This window comes from Rhinatrema bivittatum, chromosome 4 (assembly GCF_901001135.1).
Source record: "Rhinatrema bivittatum chromosome 4, aRhiBiv1.1, whole genome shotgun sequence".
Lineage (NCBI taxonomy): Eukaryota > Metazoa > Chordata > Amphibia > Gymnophiona > Rhinatrematidae > Rhinatrema > Rhinatrema bivittatum.
The window spans coordinates 23,177,454-23,200,325 of NC_042618.1; the positions used below are offsets into that span (position 1 = coordinate 23,177,454).

The 22,872-nt window shown below is 45.1% G+C and overlaps 1 protein-coding gene across 1 annotated transcript in view; it reads left to right on the plus strand.

The window, feature by feature from the left end:
* Positions 1-1,135: 1,135 nt before the first annotated feature.
* The window catches only part of UNC79 (unc-79 homolog, NALCN channel complex subunit), a 245,531-nt gene continuing 223,794 nt past the window's right edge, over positions 1,136-22,872 (plus strand). Inside the window, exons 1-7 of the mRNA XM_029597854.1 lie at positions 1,136-1,415; positions 10,194-10,314; positions 16,259-16,563; positions 17,842-18,012; positions 19,547-19,642; positions 20,686-20,741; positions 21,959-22,088. Of these exons, the coding sequence (XP_029453714.1) occupies positions 1,394-1,415; positions 10,194-10,314; positions 16,259-16,563; positions 17,842-18,012; positions 19,547-19,642; positions 20,686-20,741; positions 21,959-22,088 (901 nt within the window). The 5' untranslated portion in view covers positions 1,136-1,393. The remainder of the gene's footprint in view (positions 1,416-10,193; positions 10,315-16,258; positions 16,564-17,841; positions 18,013-19,546; positions 19,643-20,685; positions 20,742-21,958; positions 22,089-22,872) is intronic.

Sequence of the window (22,872 nt, forward strand, 5' to 3'; positions counted from 1 at the left end):
TGAGAAGGTAATCAACACAGTTTCCAAGTGTGACAACTGATTTGTTTGTTAATATCATAAGAAAGCTGCAGTTCCAGAAAGAAAGGGTTTTGGATTTCTTATAAATTTGTGCTATACACTATCTGGATTAGCACAATTGTTTAAATAGTGTTATTTTGCCTGATAGACCTAATTCCATTTTTACTAGGTCTAAGACAGATGTTCCCATATCTGTTCTGGGGGAACCCCCCAGCCAGTCAGGTTTTTAGGATATCCACAATGAATATGCATGAGATAAAGTTTGCATGCTATGGAGGGTGCTCAAATCGGTCTTATGAGCTCCCCAGCCAGTCAGGTTTTTAGGACATCCCTAATAAAATAAATAAATAAATAAATAAATAATGAATATGTATGAGATTTATCTGCATGCACTACCTCCTGTGTATGCAAATATTTCTCATGCATATTCATTAGGGATATCCTGAAAACCTGACTGGCTGGGTGGGGGGGAGGCGTAAGACCAGTTTGAGCATCCCTGAGTGAATTATGGTAATTGAATATTTGTCTTCTATTGACTGATTTACTTGAAAAGAATGATGAATTCTACCAGTCTTTTGTCCCAGACTTTTTAATATTTTTAGCTCATTAACTGATTCCAAGGTTCCATTTTCTTACATTATTTATCTAGATCTCTTGTAAAAAAAAAGACTCTTACCCATGAGACAAGCACAAAGGATCCTAAGTACTGGGATATAGAGGGTAAAGCTAGACATCAAGTAGGGTCTGCAGAACGGCATCAGTTAGGGAAAACCGGGGACTGGCTGGGAGCTGAAGTCTTATTTGCCATCGATTTATGAATTTGTACCTTGTTTCTATGTGCGTGTTACCCCCCCCCCCCCCCCCCATTTCGTGTTTGTAGTGAGAGAGAGCAAAGCCAGCCATATTTCCGACTGCAAAGCTTCTTTATTACGCCTTGCAGGAAGTACTTAAATAGCCTCTGCGTGCGGGGAGAACCTCACTTCCGCCCAGATCCGCCCCAGCAGAGACAGCAGAGTTGCAGGCAATCCGGCCTCTCTCTCTCTCCATCTCTCTCGTTCCCGAGCCTCCCAGTTCGACGCCATTCCGCCGCCGCCGAGCCCATTCTCCGGGGGCCACCCCAGGACCTTTCCTCCCCCCTCCCCCCCTCCCTCGCCCCCCCCGATCGTGGCGGTAGTAGTCGTAATGCTCTGCTTTGTGAGTGTCTCTAAAATGTCCCTTTGACTCTGGATTTGCAGGGATGCTACAGAGCGCATAGAGAGGCTGCTCGCCGCCGGAGGCCGGCTCGTCGCATCGGAGCACCGCAGCGCTGAGAGGGGACCCCCCACCAACTCGCGGCATCACGGATACCGGTACGAGGCGTTTCCACCTGGACACCATGTCCACCAAGGCAGAGCAGTGTAAGTAGCAGCTTGAGGGCGGCCGAGAGGGCGCTGCGGGCGGGGGGAGGGGGGGGGGTGAATAGGTCGGTGAGGAGAGACCCCCATGGTGCTGAGGAGAGAGCCCTCACCCGTGCCACGGACTTTTGAAAGGAGAAGGCTCCGCTGGTCCCCGAAACGGAAGAGCCCCGCGCTGTCCATGGTGCTGAAGCTCGGCCCATGCTTAGCAACTGGGGCCAGTCCTGCGGGGAGTCTGCCGCTGTCCACGGTGCTGAAGCTCGGCCCATGCTTAGCACTGGGGCCAGTCCTGCGGGGAGTCTGCCGCTGTCCACGGTGCTGAAGCTCGGCCCATGCTTAGCACTGGGGCTAGTCCTGCGGGGAGTCTGCCGCTGTCCACGGTGCTGAAGCTCGGCCCATGCTTAGCAACTGGGGCCAGTCCTGCGGGATGCCAGACGGTCTGCCGCTGTCCACGGTGCTGAAGCTCGGCCCATGCTTAGCACTGGGGCCAGTCCTGCGTGGTATTCCAGACGGTCTGCCGCTGTTCACGGTGCTGAAGCTCGGCCCATGCTTAGCACTGGGGCCAGTCCTGCGGGGAGTCTGCCGCTGTCCATGGTGCTGAAGCTCGGCCCATGCTTAGCACTGGGGCCAGTCCTGCGGGGAGTCTGCCGCTGTCCATGGTGCTGAAGCTCGGCCCATGCTTAGCAACTGGGGCCAGTCCTGCGGGGAGTCTGCCGCTGTCCACGATGCTGAAGCTCGGCCCATGCTTAGCACTGGGGCCAGTCCTGCGGGGAGTCTGCCGCTGTCCACGGTGCTGAAGCTCGGCCCATGCTTAGCACTGGGGCCAGTCCTGCGTGGTATTCCAGACGGTCTGCCGCTGTCCACGGTGCTGAAGCTCGGCCCATGCTTAGCACTGGGGCCAGTCCTGCGTGGTATTCCAGACGGTCTGCCGCTGTCCACGGTGCTGAAGCTCGGCCCATGCTTAGCACTGGGGCCAGTCCTGCGGGGAGTCTGCCGCTGTCCACGGTGCTGAAGCTCGGCCCATGCTTAGCACTGGGGCCAGTCCTGCGGGATGCCAGACGGTCTGCCGCTGTCCACGCTCTCTTCAGCCCCGGGCAAGCCCCTGCATCTGTCCAGGGAACTGAGAAGGGCATCGCGCTGCATCCTGGGCGGCGCTGAGGCCGCCAGCCTTGCGCTGTCCCTGGTGCTGAGGATTGCGCTCCTCTGCTGTTCCCGGTGTTGTCTTGTCTGTGACATTTATTTGAGGAGGGTCCTGCAGTGTCCCTGGCTGGGGGGGGGGGGGTTACTACTATGCTGTCCACAGTGAAGGGGGGTGGCCAGCTTCTCAAGAGCCACCAACAGGTCTGCTTTTCAGGACAGCCACAATGAATATGCAGGAGAGAAATTTGCACGCACTGCCTCCACTGTGTGCAAAAATCTATCTTAGGCATATTCATGATGGATATGCAGAAAAGCGGGCTTCTTTGTGGCTCTGCAGGACTGGAGCTGGCGCTGTACCTGGCGCTGAGGGCTGCTGCTGCTGCCCGCCCCTGGGGCTGGGAGTAGTGCTAGGGGCTGTTGCTGGGGCTCAAGGAGTGCCGCCTGGTACCGAGTCTGAGGAAGTGCTGCGTCCTCGCTGCCCGTCCTGTCCGTAGCACTAGGGTAGTCCTGCACTGTTGCTGGTGGGCTAGGTGTGATGCTCGCAGTTTTTGTTGCCGGGAAAGGAGGTTCGGCGCTGTTTGTTTTCTCAGGAGAGATGGCCGAGGAAACGCCGCATCGTACGATGCACTCGTTCATGCTTACTGATGCCGATTTGAAAATTACAGGGAAGGACGTTAGGTTGGGTGGAGGAATGAGAGCTGGTTTCAGTGCCGTCAAAATGCATTCAACTCCCTCTCAAATCTCTAAATTTCATTGCATCTTAAGAATGTCTGTATTTAATTTTGTTCCCAGGTGTCGGACTACTGTGTATTTATGTTTTCTTCTGCAGAGGCAGGCTATGTGCTTCTTGTACTTCTGTTTTAATTAGGATCGCTCTTTTCTCTTCTTTTAGTAAAAATAGACGAGAATTCGTAAAGATTGTAGGCCGGGGCCCCTCTTATTTCACGGTCTACAACTTTTAATAACGCCCTATAGTGACTGAATGTTGTCCAATTCATTTGCCTTCTACACTTGAGTTTGTGGCTTAAACAAAAATAATGTAAATACACAATAGGAAGATTTTTTTTTTTTTGGAAGCAAGAGTTTACAATAAGCAAATAATCCCATTCCAGTTTTTTTTCCCTATCTCGCCACGTTGCTTAATGTGTGTCAATTGGCTACCAAAATGATTCTGCGAATTTGCCCTGACCAAGGAGAAACATAATCTCTTTATTCAAACATATGTCATAATAACAATGTGGGCAGTTGGTTATCTACCTCTCCGGCTGAGGAGAGGGACCCCCTACTCCTGTCACTGCCTCCATTCTGAGGTCCATTTCTCTTGGCGGGAAGGATGGAAGCCGGAGATTGGAATTGCCCTCTTCTAAAATCAAGTCTTCTAAGCGAAATAGTTTAGATCAGCAAGGACTTTTAACATAAGCCAACCTCATAAAGTTATCGAGCTAATCCTGCAAAGTATCAGTAACGTATAGGATCGCAACACTCTCGTCTTTAGTTATGTCAAAATTTAAATTTATTGCAATTTTCCGCATCACCCGTGGTCCTAGTTTCTGGCGATACTCACCGTTGTAAGCTATTAAATGGTTTTTTTTTTTAATTTGCTTGGAAGGCGTTGACCCAGACTGCCGGTAGTATATTTGGCTTAGGTTTTAAGAGAAATAAGTTCGGTGATCTTCCGATAGAGCCCCCTGAAGAATGGCTGGAATTCAGTACCTAAGGAAGGTGTTGTAGCACAGGAATAAAATGCACAGGTAGAGGTGTGTGTGTGTTGTGTGTATATATAGAGCCAGTAAAAGAGGGATACGCTTTTACAGTACATCACATGCTTAGCATTACGTTTGCATTCATTTATTTTCACCAGAACTGAAAATTCACCACAGGTTAAAATAATCTTTTTGTATTCGTCACTTCAACTATCAAGGTCTTTGCAACCATGGCGACCAATATCCAGTTCTGCTATAGAAAGTACAATGCCTCAGGAGAAACAGCTCTGTCAACACCTCTGGACTAAAGTGTAAAAAAAACACAAAACCCACAGCTGGTGACTGAACGCCGCATGTCCAGGCAGGAAATGATTCATTTTGCTGAAATTTACACTGTGTAATTTTGAGACTTTGTTGAGTCATATTCCAAACTCCTGACTGACTGACCACTGGTACGAGTGCAGCATTAAGGCAGAAAAATAAATGTCAACAAACAAATTAATTAAAGTAGGTTCCATTTTGTTATAGAACTGCTATTTTTACCCTGTATTCTCTGGCTGGTATTTAAATTCCTTGCACTCAAAATGGGATTATTGTTCCCTAATCATTGACATTGCTCACAAAAGTATAGCTCGCAGGTGTGTTAGGATAAATACGTTTGGAAGCTTACAAAATCAGAGCCTCTATAAAAATTTACCAGATTTTGTTCTTTTGTTCCTGACTTTTAAGAGCCTTGTCCTCAACATTTTTATGTGAATTTTGTTTTTGCCAGCCTGGTTTTGCATAGAGGGTAGAAGGCAATTGCTGTTGGAGCATTTCTACCAATCTAGATCCAGCAGACATTACCTGACAGCAGAAACCTTTTGAATCTCAGCACTGGTGCCATGGTTTGACCAACATTTATAATAATGTTTGCAAAATTACTCAAGTTATATTTTCTAAAAGTAATACTATCCCTTGTCAGTGAGCTTTACAATAAGAAAAAAAAAACTTTTGCATTAAATGCCCTTATGTCCTTAACACCTGTCTTGGCATTTAATTTTAATTGTGTGCAAGTACTTGCTCACAGAGTCCAGTGCTGTGGAGATTATCATGTAATATTAAATCTCATGAGACTAGTTTTAAATGTTAGGATTGGAACTCTGTGCTCTGATTGACTGATAGCCAACATTTTATGTCACTGGTAAGACCTCGAGAGCAAACAAGATATTCATCATAATAGGATTGGATTAATTTTAAACTACCCTAATGATTTATCTAGCTTTCATTTAATTAAAATCTCCAGAGGGAGATTTTTAATAGTAATAACATATAATGGTCAGGCACTTCCCACTGTCCATGGCAAGCTGGATGAAAATTCAACTGGTTTTGCCTTGGTCCTAAATTTCTTTCAACCGGGCATTAAGAGTCAGGAAATATCCTCCTTGGTCAGAATGCATAAATGCGCGCATGCTATTACATCGGCACGCCCATGTGCGCGCGCCGGCAAACGCGCACACATTTGTGCACATGTCAGTTTGAAAGCTACTGTCCTGCTTTGTTAGGTTGTGTAACATGTTCATAACATCAGCCAAAACATTTAAATGCAAAGGAAATATTTTTAAAGATTTTTTCCTTACTTAATAATGGCACAGTCCAAACCATAGCTGTATGTGGCCTGAGTTTTTAAAGTTAGAGTGTGCCTCATTATAGTCAAATGATGTTACAAGGTGGAGGTGCAGGAGCCAGAAGAAAAGGGGAGGTGAACATTTTGAGTAATACAGACAACTGGACAAATGGAGACAATTTTTTAGATGTACCCAGAAAACATTTGCAAATGCCTAATAAAAGATGTTGCCACAAACAAGCATGAGACATAAGTAAGAAACAGGAACAGAGTGAAATGATCCCACTCGTAAGTTTTAAGTATTTTTTAACTTCCCATTCCATTTCCTACGATTCATTGACCTGGAGTGGTTGTGACTGTGGAATCAGAGAGTCCCTAAGAGAGACAGCATAATTAAGTATCAAACCAGGAAAGATATTTTCTAAAATGATTTGCTTGTGAAAAATTTAGCATATAGTAACTGTTACGACGCTTCGCTCTTACAACACTAAACCATGATTGGCTTTTATGGGTGGTGTTTTAAAGAGGCCTTTGCAACAGAATACAATATATATATAAATTACAGCACATCAGAAATGCGCCAACAAAGCTATATATGCTGTACAACCAACACCAATTATGCTAAAGAATATTTCATATCTGGCATCATTTCACTACCTTTTTCTCCACAGCTGAGGCAAATAGCAAAAAATAAAGTTTGTAGAGTCATATTGAGTCCTGCCTGCTATTCAGTATAGATAACACAGCATTTAAAACCTTATGCGCATACACAAACATATATGCCACATATGCATGCAAAACACACACACACACACGCACACACAATACATACACACACACTCAATACAAGCACACACACAACACATGCACATACACACATGCAAAATATATGCACACACACAATACATGCGCATGCACATTATATGCACGCACATAATACATGCACACACACAATATAAGCATGCACACACAGTATATGCACATACACAAAACATGTACTTGCAAACACACATACATACACGCACATAATATATGTATTATCAATACATGCATGCACAAACACATACAATACATGCGCATACACACACAATATATGCACACACACAAAACATGCACTCACACAAACACATAATATATGTATACACAATACATGTGGGCACACACACATACAGTACATGTACACATGCACACATATGCACACAAACATGTGCACACACATACACACATATACAGTGCATACATACACACACACCCACACACACACATACACACAATACATGCACTCGCACACACATACACACACACACATAAAGATACACATTGCAGTTCTTAAAGCGTCTGTTGTCCTCTTCACTAAAGCTTTTCTCCTATTCTGTGTTTATGGGGAAACAAGCTTACCTTAGTAAATCAGTCCCTGGATCTGATTAATTGAGGTTCTTTTCCCTATAAAAACAAATGCTTGATATATGAAGCCCATATTGTAAAATAGCAATGTGTTTACCACTGATTTACTGCAGAGCTTCCCAAATGTTTAGCCATTGTGACCCGATTTTACCACTTGAAAATTCACGTGACCCCAGAGGACGACCAAACCAGAGGAGCGGGGGTGTGGTTCATATGCAACAATCCCCCTCCCCTCATTCCACCTGATTCTCCACCCTCTCCAGTCCATGCTTTCTCTTAACTTCCGTTCCCCTCCAGAGGACATCCTCTCACAACTTCTGCCACTCCAGCTGATCCCCTCTTACATCTTCCAGCTCCTCTCACCTTCCCAGCCCAGCCTCTGTCTCTCTCACCCTCCCCAGCCCTTTTCACATCCTCCTAACTGAACCTCTGACCTCCAAGTCATTTGTAAAACCCCCAATTGGTCCTCTGCCATCCCCTCCCTCTCACCCCATTCCTTTGCCCCTCCAGCTCTCCGCTCTCATCCCCCCCAATTGATACCCTCTCACCCCCAGCTCCTCTCTTGCATCCCCCAGTATCTTCTGTCATTCCTCCCCTCACCTTCCACAGCCAATCCCTCTCCCACTGATCCGACCCTTAAACCTTTCTTGCATCTGATCCCTCCTTTCCAAACATCCCTTTGGCCAGGGTCAGCAGCAACATTTTCCTTTGGGGCCCCGGGCCGAAAGTGAATGAGAAGGGGTGGGAAGAGAGAAGCGGCTGATGACAGAGGCGACCCTTTTTCTCTCGGGCGGGTTCAGTGGTGAGTGGGGGGTGAGAAGCGGCGGCGGTCTTCACTGGCCTTTTGCCCACACTCAGCCCCACCCTTCCTCTCAGGGCCAGTCCAAAGCCTGAGCTGCAAGGGGCAGCAGGATTAGTAATGAAAGTCAGCACAGATTCCACGAGGCAGCGCAGGGTCACAGGCCCTGGGGCAGCCTCAGTGCATTTTCGTGCCGGCTTCATGTGACTGCGTAAAACTCGTGCCAGGGCGAGGCCACTGCTGGATCTTTGAGTGCCTGCCGGCTTACAGGCGTCCCATGCCGGCTTACAGACCCCCATGCTGGCTTACAGGCCCCCATGCCGGCTTACAGGCCCCCATGCTGGCTTACAGGCCCCCATGCCGGCTTACAGACCCCCATGCTGGCTTACAGGCCCCCATGCCGGCTTACAGACCCCCATGCCGGCTTACAGACCCCCATGCTGGCTTACAGACCCCCCATGCCGGCTTACAGGCCCCCATGCTGGCTTACAGACCCCCATGCTGGCTTACAGGCGTCCCATGCTGGCTTACAGACCCCCATGCTGGCTTACAGACCCCCATGCTGGCTTACAGGCGTCCCATGCCGGCTTACAGACCCCCATGCTGGCTTACAGGCCCCCATGCCGGCTTACAGGCCCCCATGCTGGCTTACAGACCCCCATGCTGGCTTACAGGCCCCCATGCTGGCTTACAGGCGTCCCATGCCGGCTTACAGACCCCCATGCTGGCTTACAGACCCCCATGCTGGCTTACAGGCCCCCATGCCGGCTTACAGGCCCCCATGCTGGCTTACAGCCCCCATGCCGGCTTACAGGCCCCCATGCTGGCTTACAGGCCCCCATGCCAGCTTATAGACCCCCATGCTGGCTTACAGATCCCCATGCCGGCTTACAGACCCCCATGCCGGCTTACGGGCCCCCATGCCGGCTTACAGGCATCCCATGCCAGCTTATAGACCCCCATGCTGGCTTACAGATCCCCATGCCGGCTTACAGGCCCCCATGCTGGCTTACAGACCCCCATGCCGGCTTACAGGCCCCCATGCCGGCTTACAGGCGTCCCATGCCAGCTTATAGACCCCCATGCTGGCTTACAGACCCCCATGCTGGCTTACAGGCCCCCATGCCGGCTTACAGGCCCCCATGCTGGCTTACAGCCCCCATGCCGGCTTACAGGCCCCCATGCTGGCTTACAGGCCCCCATGCCGGCTTATAGACCCCCATGCTGGCTTACAGATCCCCATGCCGGCTTACAGACCCCCATGCCGGCTTACGGGCCCCCATGCCGGCTTACAGGCGTCCCATGCCAGCTTATAGACCCCCATGCTGGCTTACAGATCCCCATGCCGGCTTACAGGCCCCCATGCTGGCTTACAGACCCCCATGCTGGCTTACAGGCCCCCATGCCGGCTTACAGGCGTCCCATGCCAGCTTATAGACCCCCATGCTGGCTTACAGATCCCCCATGCTGGCTTACAGATCCCCATGCTGGTTTACAGACCCCCATGCCGGCTTACAGACCCCCCATGCCGGCTTACAGGCCCCCATGCTGGCTTACAGACCCCCATGCTGGCTTACAGGCCCCCCATGCTGGCTTACAGACCCCCATGCTGGCTTACAGACCCCCCATGCTGGCTTACAGATCCCCATGCCGGCTTACAGACCCCCATGCTGGCTTACAGATCCCCATGCCGGCTTACAGATCCCCATGCTGGCTTACAGACCCCCATGCTGGCTTACAGATCCCCCATGCTGGCTTACAGATCCCCATGCTGGTTTACAGACCCCCATGCCGGCTTACAGACCCCCAAGCCAGCTTACAGATCCCCATGCTGGCTTACAGGCTGGCAGTGCTGCTGGCGGCGTCTGAAGAGCACTACCTTTTGAGGCACTTGTGACCTCAGCTGGAGGTTTTGTGACCCCCATTTGGGGGTCCTGATGCCACAGTTTGGGAAGCCCTGAATTACTGTATTTATTGCATCCTATGGACTGTATTTCGTTGCACTGATTGCAAACCATTTTGTGTTCCTTTGGGGAGAAAGTGCTATATGAATCCAAATGGCCCTGGATATCGGTATTTCCGACTGGTAGAAATTCACTTTGTACCTCCTTTTGTCTGTTTCTTTTTAGTTGCTTCCAAGATCCGATACCTGCAGGAGTATCACAACCGGGTCCTTCACAACATTTACCCGGTCCCTTCTGGAACTGACATCGCAAACACTCTGAAATACTTTTCTCAGACGTTACTAAGGTGAGCTTTAAACTCTTCTCAAATAGAAAAAAGGCTCTCTAGACAATCTTTGGTAATTGTTTTTTTTTAAAAATGGGTTTCTGTTCTTCAAATGTTCTGACAGGAGATTCTATATTTATAGAGAGAAACAGCTCTGTCTGGTTCTGGACCAGTGTGTCTGGCTGTGATGTTGGAGTAAGGATGCAGCTTATCACAAAAACACTGGGTTGTTTGCTTGGCTTTCCTTGATGGATCTCACTGGCCATCTCCATATTTAAAATTCAGCCTGGAAGTCAATGGAAAGGGCCTTGGGGGAGTGAGTCAGTCATTTGTAACTCGGAAAGTAAAAACATTTCCAGAGTTCTTTGAAGCCATAGAGTCTTTAAGTTCACATCTGTGACGTGTAGCTTGGGAAATGGGTGGGATGGCCTAGAAAAAAAAAACTTCAACGTTGTTCAGCAAGCTCTCCTTGCTGAACAACATCTTTAAAGCGCGAAGTGCTCAAGGGGGCCCTGTTTTAACACTGTGTCTCTTTAAGCAATGGAGTTGCCGCTAATAAAGTGTTGAAAAATTTACAACGTTGAAGTTGTTTTGGGACTTATTAAAATCTGCTGCGTTTCCCCTTCTGTCCATTAAAGTATGCTTGAAGTGCAGCATTCACTCCATCCTCTTTTTCTAGAAAAAAAACCCCCATGCAGGGTCAATAACTGCCTGTAAAAAAAAACAGCAGAAAAATGGACCTATCTGTAAGGTCTGTAAATGTTTTTATAGCACCTACACATCTCCGGGTTGTTAGCAATTCTACCTCCATCTCTTTCCGGCTCCCTCTGTGCCTCAAAGTCCATCTGGAACATTGTTATTTAGGGATGAGAGGGGCACTGTAATTATATTCCCTGGTGGTTGGACCACATGAGGCAAAAGCGTAACCTATATGGGAGGATAAGTCCTCTATTGTCATTACAGTGACAGTGGAGAATAATTCTGAAAATCAAGTAAATAAATGGAAGCAGCTATTTCCTGGAAAGCTGGTGACCCTGACAGAAGAAAGCAGCTTTATCACTGTAGAAGAGTGGACGAAGCCATTCAACAAAAGTTCTGCACTCAGCTCTGGGAGATCTGCTGCCGTCAGCAGACAGCAAAACCAGGAAGCTGCACCCTTGTTTTTGAAGTGATTGGTAGCTGGAGTTGTGAGGAAGGAAGGAATTATGGGGAGAAAAGGAGGAGAAAGATCCCTGACAGGACTTCCTAAATTCTTCTCGAATTTATCATTATGCATGAATTATCAAAATGTTTATTATATTATTACCAGGAATAGAGAAAATTACTGATGCCGTTTAATGCAAAGGCAGCCAACAAAGTAGGAAATGCACTTAGGAAAAAAGAAAATAAACAAAAAAGGTTCATTTAAAAAGAAACAAAGAAACTTAAGAAAGGTATTACTAAAGCTAGGATAAATATCATCATCGGAAGGGAAGTGGGGATTCATTGGTACATGGCGTTCTTATTTGCAAACTGCTTGAATAAGTTTTTCCTAAATTCCAAAGCATTCTGGGTTGCCTTTGAGTAGGATCAAGGCCTGGAAGGATCCCCAGACAGCTTCCAGTGGCAGGTTCAGTTCTCTTTGGGGGGGGGGGGGGGGTGCTCTGCTGCTCCCCCCGTCCCCCACCCCGCCTTTTCATGACAGGAAAGGTAAAGAAAATACAAGGCTTGTCAACTTACTGCCATGTCAAAGAGTGGGGGCTGGGCTGCCTGGTTAGGGCTATCATGTCATGGCATTAAGCCAGAAAACACGGAGCCCCTGACCCCCGACAACAGAAAGAAATCCTAGAAAAAGAAGGAGACAGAAAGGGCAGGAGGGCAATTCTAGCAAGAGGTCCAAAGGCCATGTGTAACATTATTAACAAGGCTGAAAGTTCACTTTTCCTTGTGGATCCAGCGTGTAACATTATTAACAAGGCTGAAAGATCACTTTTCCTTGTGGATCCAGCGTGTAACATTATTAACAAGGCTGAAAGATCACTTTTCCTTGTGGATCCAGCGTGTAACATTATTAACAAGGCTGAAAGATCACTTTTTCTTTGTGGATCCAGCGTGTAACATTATTAACAAAGCTGAAAGATCACTTTTCCTTGTGGATCCAGCGTGTAACATTATTAACAAGGCTGAAAGATCACTTTTCCTTGTGGAGCCAGCGTGTAACATTATTAGCAAGGCTGAAAGATCACTTTTTCTTTGTGGATCCAGCGTGTAACATTATTAACAAGGCTGAAAGATCACTTTTCCTTGTGGAGCCAGCGTGTAACATTATTAGCAAGGCTGAAAGATCACTTTTTCTTTGTGGATCCAGCGTGTAACATTATTAACAAGGCTGAAAGATCACTTTTTCCTTGTGGATCCAGCGTGTAACATTATTAACAAGGCTGAAAGATCGCTTTTCCTTGTGGATCCATGTGTAACATTATTAACAAGGCTGACAGATCACTTTTTCTTTGTGGATCCAGCATGTAACATTATTAACAAGGCTGAAAGATCACTTTTTCTTTGTGGATCCAGCGTGTAACATTATTAACAAGGCTGACAGATCACTTTTTCTTTGTGGATCCAGTGTAATGTGGCCAAGTGGCTCCAGATTTTCAGGACAGACTGTATGTAGGGACTTGTAGACTTGTTTTTCTTACGACCGCACTGGGGAAATGAGAACTACAACTCCCTGCATGCAATGGGGGTAAAACCAGGACTGGTTCATCCTCAGAAATTCAGTTTCCACAGGGCCACCGCTATTTAGGTATATTGCTGTGTTATGAAACTCAGTCTTCAGGGGACATTAGGGCCAAACTAAAAGACATTTTATTTTAACCTCATTAGAAGAATGCCGTCCGCATGAAAGCGGCCTCCTAACCCTGAAACACAGGCACGTCAAAGTCAGGCTGGGCCGAGGCGCTGAAAGAAGCTTCTCAAAGTACAGCAGCTGGGAGGCAGTCATGCCAGTTATACTTTGAAAAAAAATTACAAATGCTATTTCTCTCTTTGGCGTAAGCACTTTGCTTTTCAGAGCTGGGCAGAACTTTTTCTCACTGTATTCGTGCGAGGCCCAACCCTCGCAGGTCTGAAATGACAAAAAAAAAAAAAGTGAAGCGAGCAACACACTTTTTTAGGCCTTGAATTCTCCCAAGTGTGATCACAAAAATGCCACTTAGACGCTGGCGTGTAGAAATGTTTCTAATCTTAAACCTTTCACCCTTCTCTGGAGGAAGGTTCAGAAGTGATTAATATTTACCCTGCTAGCTGGAGACAGCTGAACATGCACTGAACTGTCCCATGATAATGAGACAGACTGCCTTAGAGCTAGTGAAAGGTGTTGCAAGGAGAAACCCCCCCCCCCCCGGGGAACATTTCTTTTTCGGTGATGCATTGTTTTAATTCTTCCCAGCAAGTCCTCTGCCTTACCGCTTCCCACATAACTCTAACCAGGGAACGCTTCTCAGCCCTGGTCCTTGCTTCTGATTCCCCAGCTTTTCTTTCACACTTAGGGCCTGATTTTAAAAAGCATTTACTCGAGTAAAAACCAGGTTTACTGGAGTAAATTCACTTTACTTGAGTAAGTGGGTTTTTGAAAATTGCTACAATATATGCCATTGACTTGTCTATAGGATTTACTCACATAAGTGCACTTTACTTGAGTAAATGGCTTTTGAAAATTGCTACAATAGTAGCTACATTTACGCATGTAACTCCTTTTGAAAATTACCCCCTTAGCGCAGGTGCTGGTGTGACCTCCAGTGGCCGAGAGAGGAGGCTGCAGCTTAGGCTGCCACCACTGCTGTGCTCTGTTTGGCAGGCATCACTGCTAAGTTGAGTGCTTGGCCCTCCTTCGGTCTAAGGATTACATTTGCAGAAAGATGAGCTGGGAAGTAAACAAGTCTCCTGTTTATCCCTTCACAAGTTATATTTTGGATACACGTTTCCCTGTCTAGTGAGGCAGATCACACTGATCATTGCGCATCCTTCCCATAAGAACCTCCTCAAGGCAGCAATAAGTTTGCCATAGTTGCTAAATGTAACCTGTTAAGGAAGCTGTACCTACGGTACCTGAATGTAACTCACCTTGAGCTATCAACGAAAAAGCTTGCGCTAAATCAAACTCGATAATCAGCAATTAAGAATGACAACCCTTGTGAGGGAGGGTAAAATAATTTTATGTGGTGATGGTGGGGCAGAGATCAGATGGACGACATGATTGCATTCGCGGGTGGACATCGGTGATATCCAGACCCGTTCCAAATAAAGAGGCATAGGAAGGTCAAGCAAATTAAACCACAAATTAAAACGGCAAGATTCTGACAACTTATTTTTAAAATCTCACTGAATCTTTGAGGGTTTTTGGGGTTTTTTTTTAGTAGATGTCAAACTGTTCTCATTTGTGATGAATTCTGTTGCAATGGGCATTGATTAACAGAAACCAGAGACCTTCAGAAGCACAGAGCAAAGAATAATATAACCATGCTGTGCGTTTTCTTTGGCAGCTTGACAGTGGCAGTATGACGTCAGGCTATTTGACATGTCAGCTGCAGCATGAGTGACCCTGTTCATCTTTAGGCAGTACAGCGGGGTTTCTACCAAGGCAAAAAAAAAAACAAAACAAAACCCAGATGTGCAAAAGAGCCTGCTGTCTGCAGTGAACGTGTATACCGTGTATAATTTCTATGCTGAGATGTATTTAATGGCAAATGCATTTTTATTCTGATTGTAGTGGCATGAAATAATTTTCAGCTAAACTCTAGGTGGTTATTCTTTATTACCGCTTATCGGCGCAGCTCATTGGGGCATGAAAAACCACTTTGGACTGGTTTCTTGAGCAATAATGCACTGTCTTTGAAAATGAACTGGCAGGCTGAGCTGCTTAAGGCTATTGAAACATAAAACCTGATTAAAAGTAGATTAGCTGGCTTCTCTTTAGTCTTTCTTGATTCCCACTAAACCTTTATTTATTTTGTTGAAATTATCTTTCCTTTAGTTTGTAGCGATTTTGTTCAGTAATAATGTAAGTAGCAGCAGTGATGTATAAGGCACTGTATGAGGTACAGTTATATCACAGGTATTGCTTGCTCAATTCTTAAATTTTTGAAGGTAACGATTTTAACAAAATAGTGTTTGTATCATTAAAACAAAATGTTTCCTCCCTAAACGGACAAAACTAAAAAAAAGCACATAAACAACCATTACCATTAGCTCACGAACATATGCTACAGACCATCCACAAAATATTATTTTTTCTAGCTTTTCCAAACGTAGTTTAGTTAACATTTTAGAGATATATATTATTTCTAAATCCATGTGCCTGTTTAAACCTCATTATCTCAAATGATACTGACTGAATGTCATGAAACAGTATCATAAAATACATACAGACATTATTTTGATGCAATAAACATGTGATTTTTAAGGCGATCTTAACAAACGCACATGTTTATTCTTTGCTAAAACATGTTTCGGCTAGTGCCACACCTAGGTTTTACAGCTTCATCTTTCAATACTGCACTAAAATGATCACCATGTGTTAAAAAACATAAAAAAAATACTGGATTTTTTTTTTGTCCCCTGCAAATTTTTGAAATAAAATCTCTGCAATTTGACAACGTCATCTGTTCCACAGACGTGTCCTTCACAATCTGCTTCACTGTAAAACATGGATTTGGCACTGAAACATGCATCTTTATATTTTTGCTCCTTATTAACCAGATAACACATGGGATGCAATGACATTTTTCATAAGCTAGAATTTTAATTTCCTCTACCTAAGCATGAAGTGAATGGTTACTAGCTCTGTAGACAATGCATTTGTAGACATTGCATCTTATGTGGGGTGTATCTGGGGATTTATTCCTTGTTTTATAGTGTCATTTCAATGTAATGTGCTGTTCTTTGTGTCTTTGTTGTCTTTTTTTTTTCTTTGTCCCTTCAACAGCATTTTGTCCCGCTCAGGGAAGAAGGAGAACCAAGAGGCCTCCAATTTGACAGTGCCCATGACCATGTGTCTTTTCCCTGTGCCATTCCCACTCACCCCATCTCTAAGACCACAGGTCAGTTCCATCAACCCTACTGTTACTCGCTCCCTCCTTTACAGCGTCCTGCGAGATGCTCCATCAGAACGAGGTCAACAAAGTCGCGATGCTCAGTTATCAGAGTACCCATCATTGGACTATCAGGGACTCTATGTGACGCTGGTGACTCTGCTGGATCTGGTCCCTTTGCTACAGCATGGCCAGCATGGTAAGCAAACACCTTGTTATTTAGATTCAAGCTAAACTGTATGAAAATGACTGCATGTTGGACTGATTATATAAGAACTAATTGACGATAATACAGCACTTGCTTGTCATTTTTTTATACCCAAGCATATGAATAGTCCCCTGGGTCCTACACTTAGAGCCTGATTCATTTTGGGGACTCCCCTTCTGTGTCTATGGGAAAAGACGTTGATGAATCAGAATCTTTAGTATTGCTGCTGGCCCTGGTGGTGGACATGGCCATGATATGTTGAAGGCTATTCATGCTCTTCAGGCCCTCTAGTTGTTATGCCTTGGGAGTGGGAAAGAGAAAAGACATTCAAGCTCATTCAGAGACATGTGGTCTTTACGCCATAAATGGTCAAGCTTATTCATATAGTTTTGTCCAGGCCATTAGAACATTTTGAAGATTAGTTTGGATGGGTCTCTACCAGTTAATAACATTGCTAGCTCTTTAGAATTATTGAGAATCCAATATCTGCTAGCCCAAGGATTTACTCTGACCACTCTCTTGGGGTCAAGAAGAACATCTTGAGGGCAACTATCAAAGGGATTTTCCTGGGCGACGAAGCAGTTACCCTGTTAAATTTGTTCCACTTTTAGCCATGAGGAAAAGGGATGGGGATGGGGTAGGGTAAGTGCAAGGGAGACAAAATCCATTTTGAAATCTCCAGTGTGTACTCTACCGTACATATTTTGCATTTGCTAGAAGGCAGGGGCAAAGTCAATATCTACCTTCTCTTCTGGCTCTGAATTTTGCCAGGGAAGCTCTGTTTATAAAATGCGTTTCTTGGGGTTTATAAAGGCAATCTTGGGCTTCTTAGAAACAAAAATGATACTTAAAGATCTGCTTATTGAATTTATAATTGTATTCATCATACATGGAAAATAAATACATTTTATTTATAATAATAGAAGGTATGTAGTAAATTACAATTTTATTTCTTTTTTAGAATGCCATTGTTTTTGAAACTTGATTATTTTTGCATTTAACTATTAAGACTTGTTTATTGGTAAATTAAAACCTGTATATCACAATTTTCCCAATGTATTAATTTTTCCATCTATGTATTAATTTTTATGAAAAATATAAGTATTGAATATTTGTGCTTAAACCTAGTACTATTCCACAAAACTATAACATTTTGAAAATTAGGAAGCTAGTTTTTTGAATTGCAAGTTCCAGCCACCAGTTCCAGCTGTGCTTCATTATTGCTTAATAGCAGAATACTCATTACAGTCTTCTTGTTGGCTTCAATAGATCTCGGACAGTCGATATTTTATTCCACAACTTGCCTGCTTCCATTTCTCAATGATGACATCCTCAGCACTTTACCTTACACCATGATCTCCACTCTGGCCACCTTCCCTCCCTTTCTGCACAAGGATATTGTTGAGTATCTCAGCACGTCATTTCTACCCATGGCTATACGTAAGTTATTCAAAGCTGCAAACCTATGCATGGCTTAGGCAGAAAAATCCCTATTTTATAGCAAACTGCGCATGCATAGAAATGTGGTGGCAGAAAAAGACCAAATGGCCTATCTAGTCTGCCTATCCACACCATCTGCTCACTCTACAATCCCTACTACTCTCTCTCAGAGATCCCCTGTGCTTGTCCCATGCTCTTCTTGAATTCAGATATGGTCCTTGTCTCCACCACTTCCACTGGGAGGCTGTTCCGTGCCATCTTCACCCTCTCTGTAAAGAAATACTTCCTTCGCTTACTCCTGAATCTACCCCCTTTTACCCTCATCCCATGACCCCTCATTCCAGAGCCTCGTTTCCATTGAAAGAGGCCTGCGCCTCCTGTGCATTGATACCACACTTATGAAACTTTTACGTTTGACTTTCTCCTTATTTTTGATGTCACGATATAAGCACCACACAGTGGTGTATGTCATGATATATGCACCACACAGTGCAGACTGCAATAGTGTAGCATTTGTTTTGTAGGTTGTTTCTTCTCCCTTCTGCCTTTAGCATCAAACTATCATAAATATTACATTTGTTTTTGTAGAGCACAGAGATTGTGTGCACCATGGTGAATAAGTCAAATCAGGGATAGGATGAATAGAGATAAATCAGACTGGAAATTATCTTCCCCAAAGTGCTTAAAATCTGTGCAGGAAGAGAGGAAGCCATGCCAGAGACATAGGAGGGGGGCCAGCTGCGAGAATGGTTTAGGGAAACATCGCAGAGGAGATGGAAGGATTTGTGGGGACCAAGGGAATGTCTTCCTGAAGAAATATATCTTCAGGTGGGACTGGAGGACAGAAGACGACGGGACCTGATTTATTGAAGGGAAGGAGGGAGTGCTAGAGGTGTGAGTGGGGAAAACATTGGAGGCAGAGAGGATAGAGGCCCGTGCTGTACCTGTCTAGTGCTGTGTATCTTGCTGTACAAATGATAAGTAGTTGTAGTGGTAATAACAGCACAGGGGGCAGGAGGAAAGTGTAATAAGCAGTGAGGAATTTGCTGAAGGGAGGAGCAAAAGAGTGCAAGGCCTTGAAATGTAGTGGGCAGATGATGCAGTGAAAGTGTTTGTCAGGCTTTCTGCCTCAGATACGGAGGGATGAATATTTCGGTAGAGCAAGACTTAAAGGGTGCTGTGGGATCCTGGATGGATAACAGGCGCTGTGGAATTCCAAATTATTGCTATGTTTTGCATAATCTTTGCCACCAAACCCTTCCTAACCGGCTAGAACAGCCGTACCGAACAGCAGACAATACTAGAGAGCTCATACGCCAGTGGGCATTTCAGTTTAACTTTGCCGTTATCCTTTTCTTAGTACATCAGATGTGAAACTGGCATGGAACTGTCTGCTCACCTGCTGGTTGTAATGCTGGCGAGTAATAGATACCAAAATGAAGCCTTGGACCATTCACCAAGGAAAGGGAGATGAGGAAAGATTAAGCGGTGCAGGTGAGGGGGGCGGCACTAAAAGCTGGTTTCTCTGCTTCAGTGGGCTCCAGCAGGAGAGAAGGAGGAGTGCCTGCACACGTCAACCTCTCAGCCTCCTCCATGCTAATGATCGCAATGCAGTACACATCGAATCCCGGTACGTGTGCTCCTCCAGCACATCGCAAAATCCAGCTCCCGCTCAGCATGCCTGCGGGTCAAAGGGCCTTTCCGTGTTGGATGCTTACAAAGTAACCTTTGAATTGCGTTTTTTTAGTGACTGCTTGTTAATGTTGTCCGTGCTGGAGCTACCGGCATGTGCTTTGGGAACCGTGAATGTCCTTCTCTGCCCTAAGGACCTACAATTAACCCTGGTTACAAGGCAATGGAGAAAAAAAAAATCCAGCTTTGTGATTTGTCAGAGAGACCCTGGAAGGGCAAACTTTCCATGGAGCACCTCACTGGCAATGCATGCACATGCTTTACAGCCTGCGCAAAACCTACTGCTTTTTCAGGCCCAAGCTACGTGCATATGTTGTGTTTTGCTGCTGGCATGTTATACAGGTAAAAGTACCCGCACACACGTACACGCTGTTCAACAGTGGTGCAAAGTGCGTGCGGCAGTGGCATGCAGACTGCACACATGCATTAAAAAAAAAATGAAACGTGTGCCTGGAGTTTTGAATCCTGCTCTTAAAATGCTTCCCACCTCAGAAAACCTCGTTTCCACAAAGCCAAATCTTTCCATGTTGCAAACGTGTGCATTTCCAGTCTGGGAAAAAAAAAAATCCTTCTGTAACTGACTCAGGAGGATTAACTCCATTTTTACCAGTGGAAAAGACACCGACGCCTTGGAAAACCAGACCTCTTTCTGTGTAGTTAGCATGTCATGTGTTCAGTGACAAGGATCCTTTAGCAGGACTGGATGGTGCAATATGCCGAAGCTCCTGATCCACTGAAAGTTTTAGCTAAGATGGATTAAAACATGGGAAATATTGTACCAGGATTCAAAGTTAGTGCACTCCCTAACCAGTTAGTCAGCTGCCAAACTGCCATTTTTCTATGCTTCTGATAATGTGGACTGTCTCCCTGACTCTGGATACGCGCGCCCTTACAGTCTGAACATATACGATGATATTGGTGTCTTCTTTTGTTTCAAATGACCTTCTAACTTTTTGTGTTGTTGTTAAACATTTCCGCCAGTGTATCATTGCCAGTTACTGGAATGCCTTATGAAATACAAGCAGGAAGTTTGGAAGGTAAGTTTTGCACAGAATTTGCTAAGCGATAACTTGTATTTCGTTTATATACTGTACAGTGACGCAGAGATAGGAGGGGGGTGTACAAAAGGCATGCCAAGCAAGGCCATTACACTGAGTGTCCAGAGTTATGGCAGCTGTCAGTGGACCATGACCTCCTGACCTATTCAGGCACTGTACCTCCATTTGGGATGCTTAAACTTAGCTGACTCTTGGGCTGGACAAGTTTGAAATGTGGACTGGACAAAATCAGCCTCCCCCACCCTATTTGGAAATTGGTAGTTTGGAAGCTCAGGCTGTAATGGTTACTCTCTGGCCTGGATTGCAACTTACTGCTTTATTTTGGCTGGTAACGTCTAATGTGAGGGACTGAAAAAAGGACTTTAACTTCCAAACATTTGGTTCTGGAGAGCTGGATTCCAGCAGCTCATTGCTTTCTCAACAGCTCTCTAAAACCTGTACTGATATTTCTGATGTGGCTTAATGAAATGAACACAGCAGGGTCTTTTAAAATGTATGCAAAAAAGCCAACAAAGTGTCTTTCTAGGATTCTTTCTTCTATTTTTTTTTTCCATTTGATTTTTTTTTCCTTCTCTGTCCCATCACCTTGAGACCTGTGGTTGCCTTGTTTCCTTCTCTGTTTGTGTCCAGTGTATCTGTAATGTTCTTAGACGGCTGGTCCTCAATCTTGATATTTCACCACCAGTAGGAACTCACGTTCCATGTGCAAAAGGAAAGGGACTGGTAACACATTGGAAAAGTCAGAGACGTGTTCTAGAGGCCGTATCTGAAATGGATTAACATTGCCAAACATTATTCTGAAAAACATTTGTATACTGAGAAAACTGGGAATGTGAGAATTGGTTGGATTAGACGGAAAGGTGAATCAGGCTAAGATTTAATTTTGGTCAAAGTTCCTTTAAACTGTGATTGCGTTCCTGTGATGGGCATTTCGTGGCGCTGGCGCGAGAGAACCACACAGTTTGGTGCCGTTGCTTATGGGCGGCATGCTATGCTTAAGCGAGACACAGTACAGAATCTCTGCTCTTGGGACATCACAGGTTTATGGAGGACCCATCTCACATAATACCTTCTTACATTTTCCTTGGTTTTCACCGGCACTTACGTTTTTTCACTGTCAAGAACACTAATGTTGATTCAGTTTCTTAAACGTAGAAATCAAAAAGGCGTTGAACTTGCTTCCAATTTTGCACTAGGACTTGCTATATGTGATTGCCTATGGTCCTTCCCAAGTCAAGCCACCAGCTGTCCAAATGCTATTCCATTACTGGCCTAACCTAAAGCCTCCAGGTGCAATAAGTGAGTACAGGGGACTGCAGTATACAGGTAAGTGTGAATTATTGCTGCTCCTTAATGTCTTAGTCATTTTGCTAGAAAGTACAGTAGTGTTGCACAAATGTTATAAGATGAGCTTTGAAAAATGCTTCACAACACATATTTAGCAAGTTATCAATCAGTCAGCTTTTTTTTATTATAAGGGTTACTGCCTATATTTAAGTAGTTTTTATTCTGTAGGGGTTTCCTCCACACTACTAAAACAAGTTGCAGAAGGGGGTGCTTCAAGCATAACACAAGGAAAGTGTGTTCCCTATTCTTGTGTTTTAGACTCAGGTTCATTACCCACTGCAGTCAAAGAACAGATAGTCCTGTTTTGCCAGTCCATCTATCGGGGATTCTCCCCCCGGATGAATTTTGACTTTGGCAGGAGGATTGGTGCCTCAGTAAGAGAGCTTTCTATCAGATTCCATCCAAATCCCTCCAGGGAGAGGACCCCTAATACTGTACATGCATATGAATGGACAGAAAGACAGAAAATAGACAGACAGAAACAGCAATAGATGCTTTGTGCTGATTGAAATGTGTTTGAAAGAGAAGTAGGAAAAAGCGATTTAAAAGATGTTGGTTTGCATCAGTGAAACAGCTCTTGGACTCCGGGAGTCATGACAGCAACTTGCTGGGCTCTGCTGCAAAATGTGTCATCATTATCCATTTTTCTCTGGCACTGATGTTAGTATTACTGCGGTCAGGGTTTTCGCTGGTAGTGGTGATATTGGCCTATCTGTCCCCTTCATTAGAGTGAGCTGACATTACCAACCACTCCTGCTGCTGG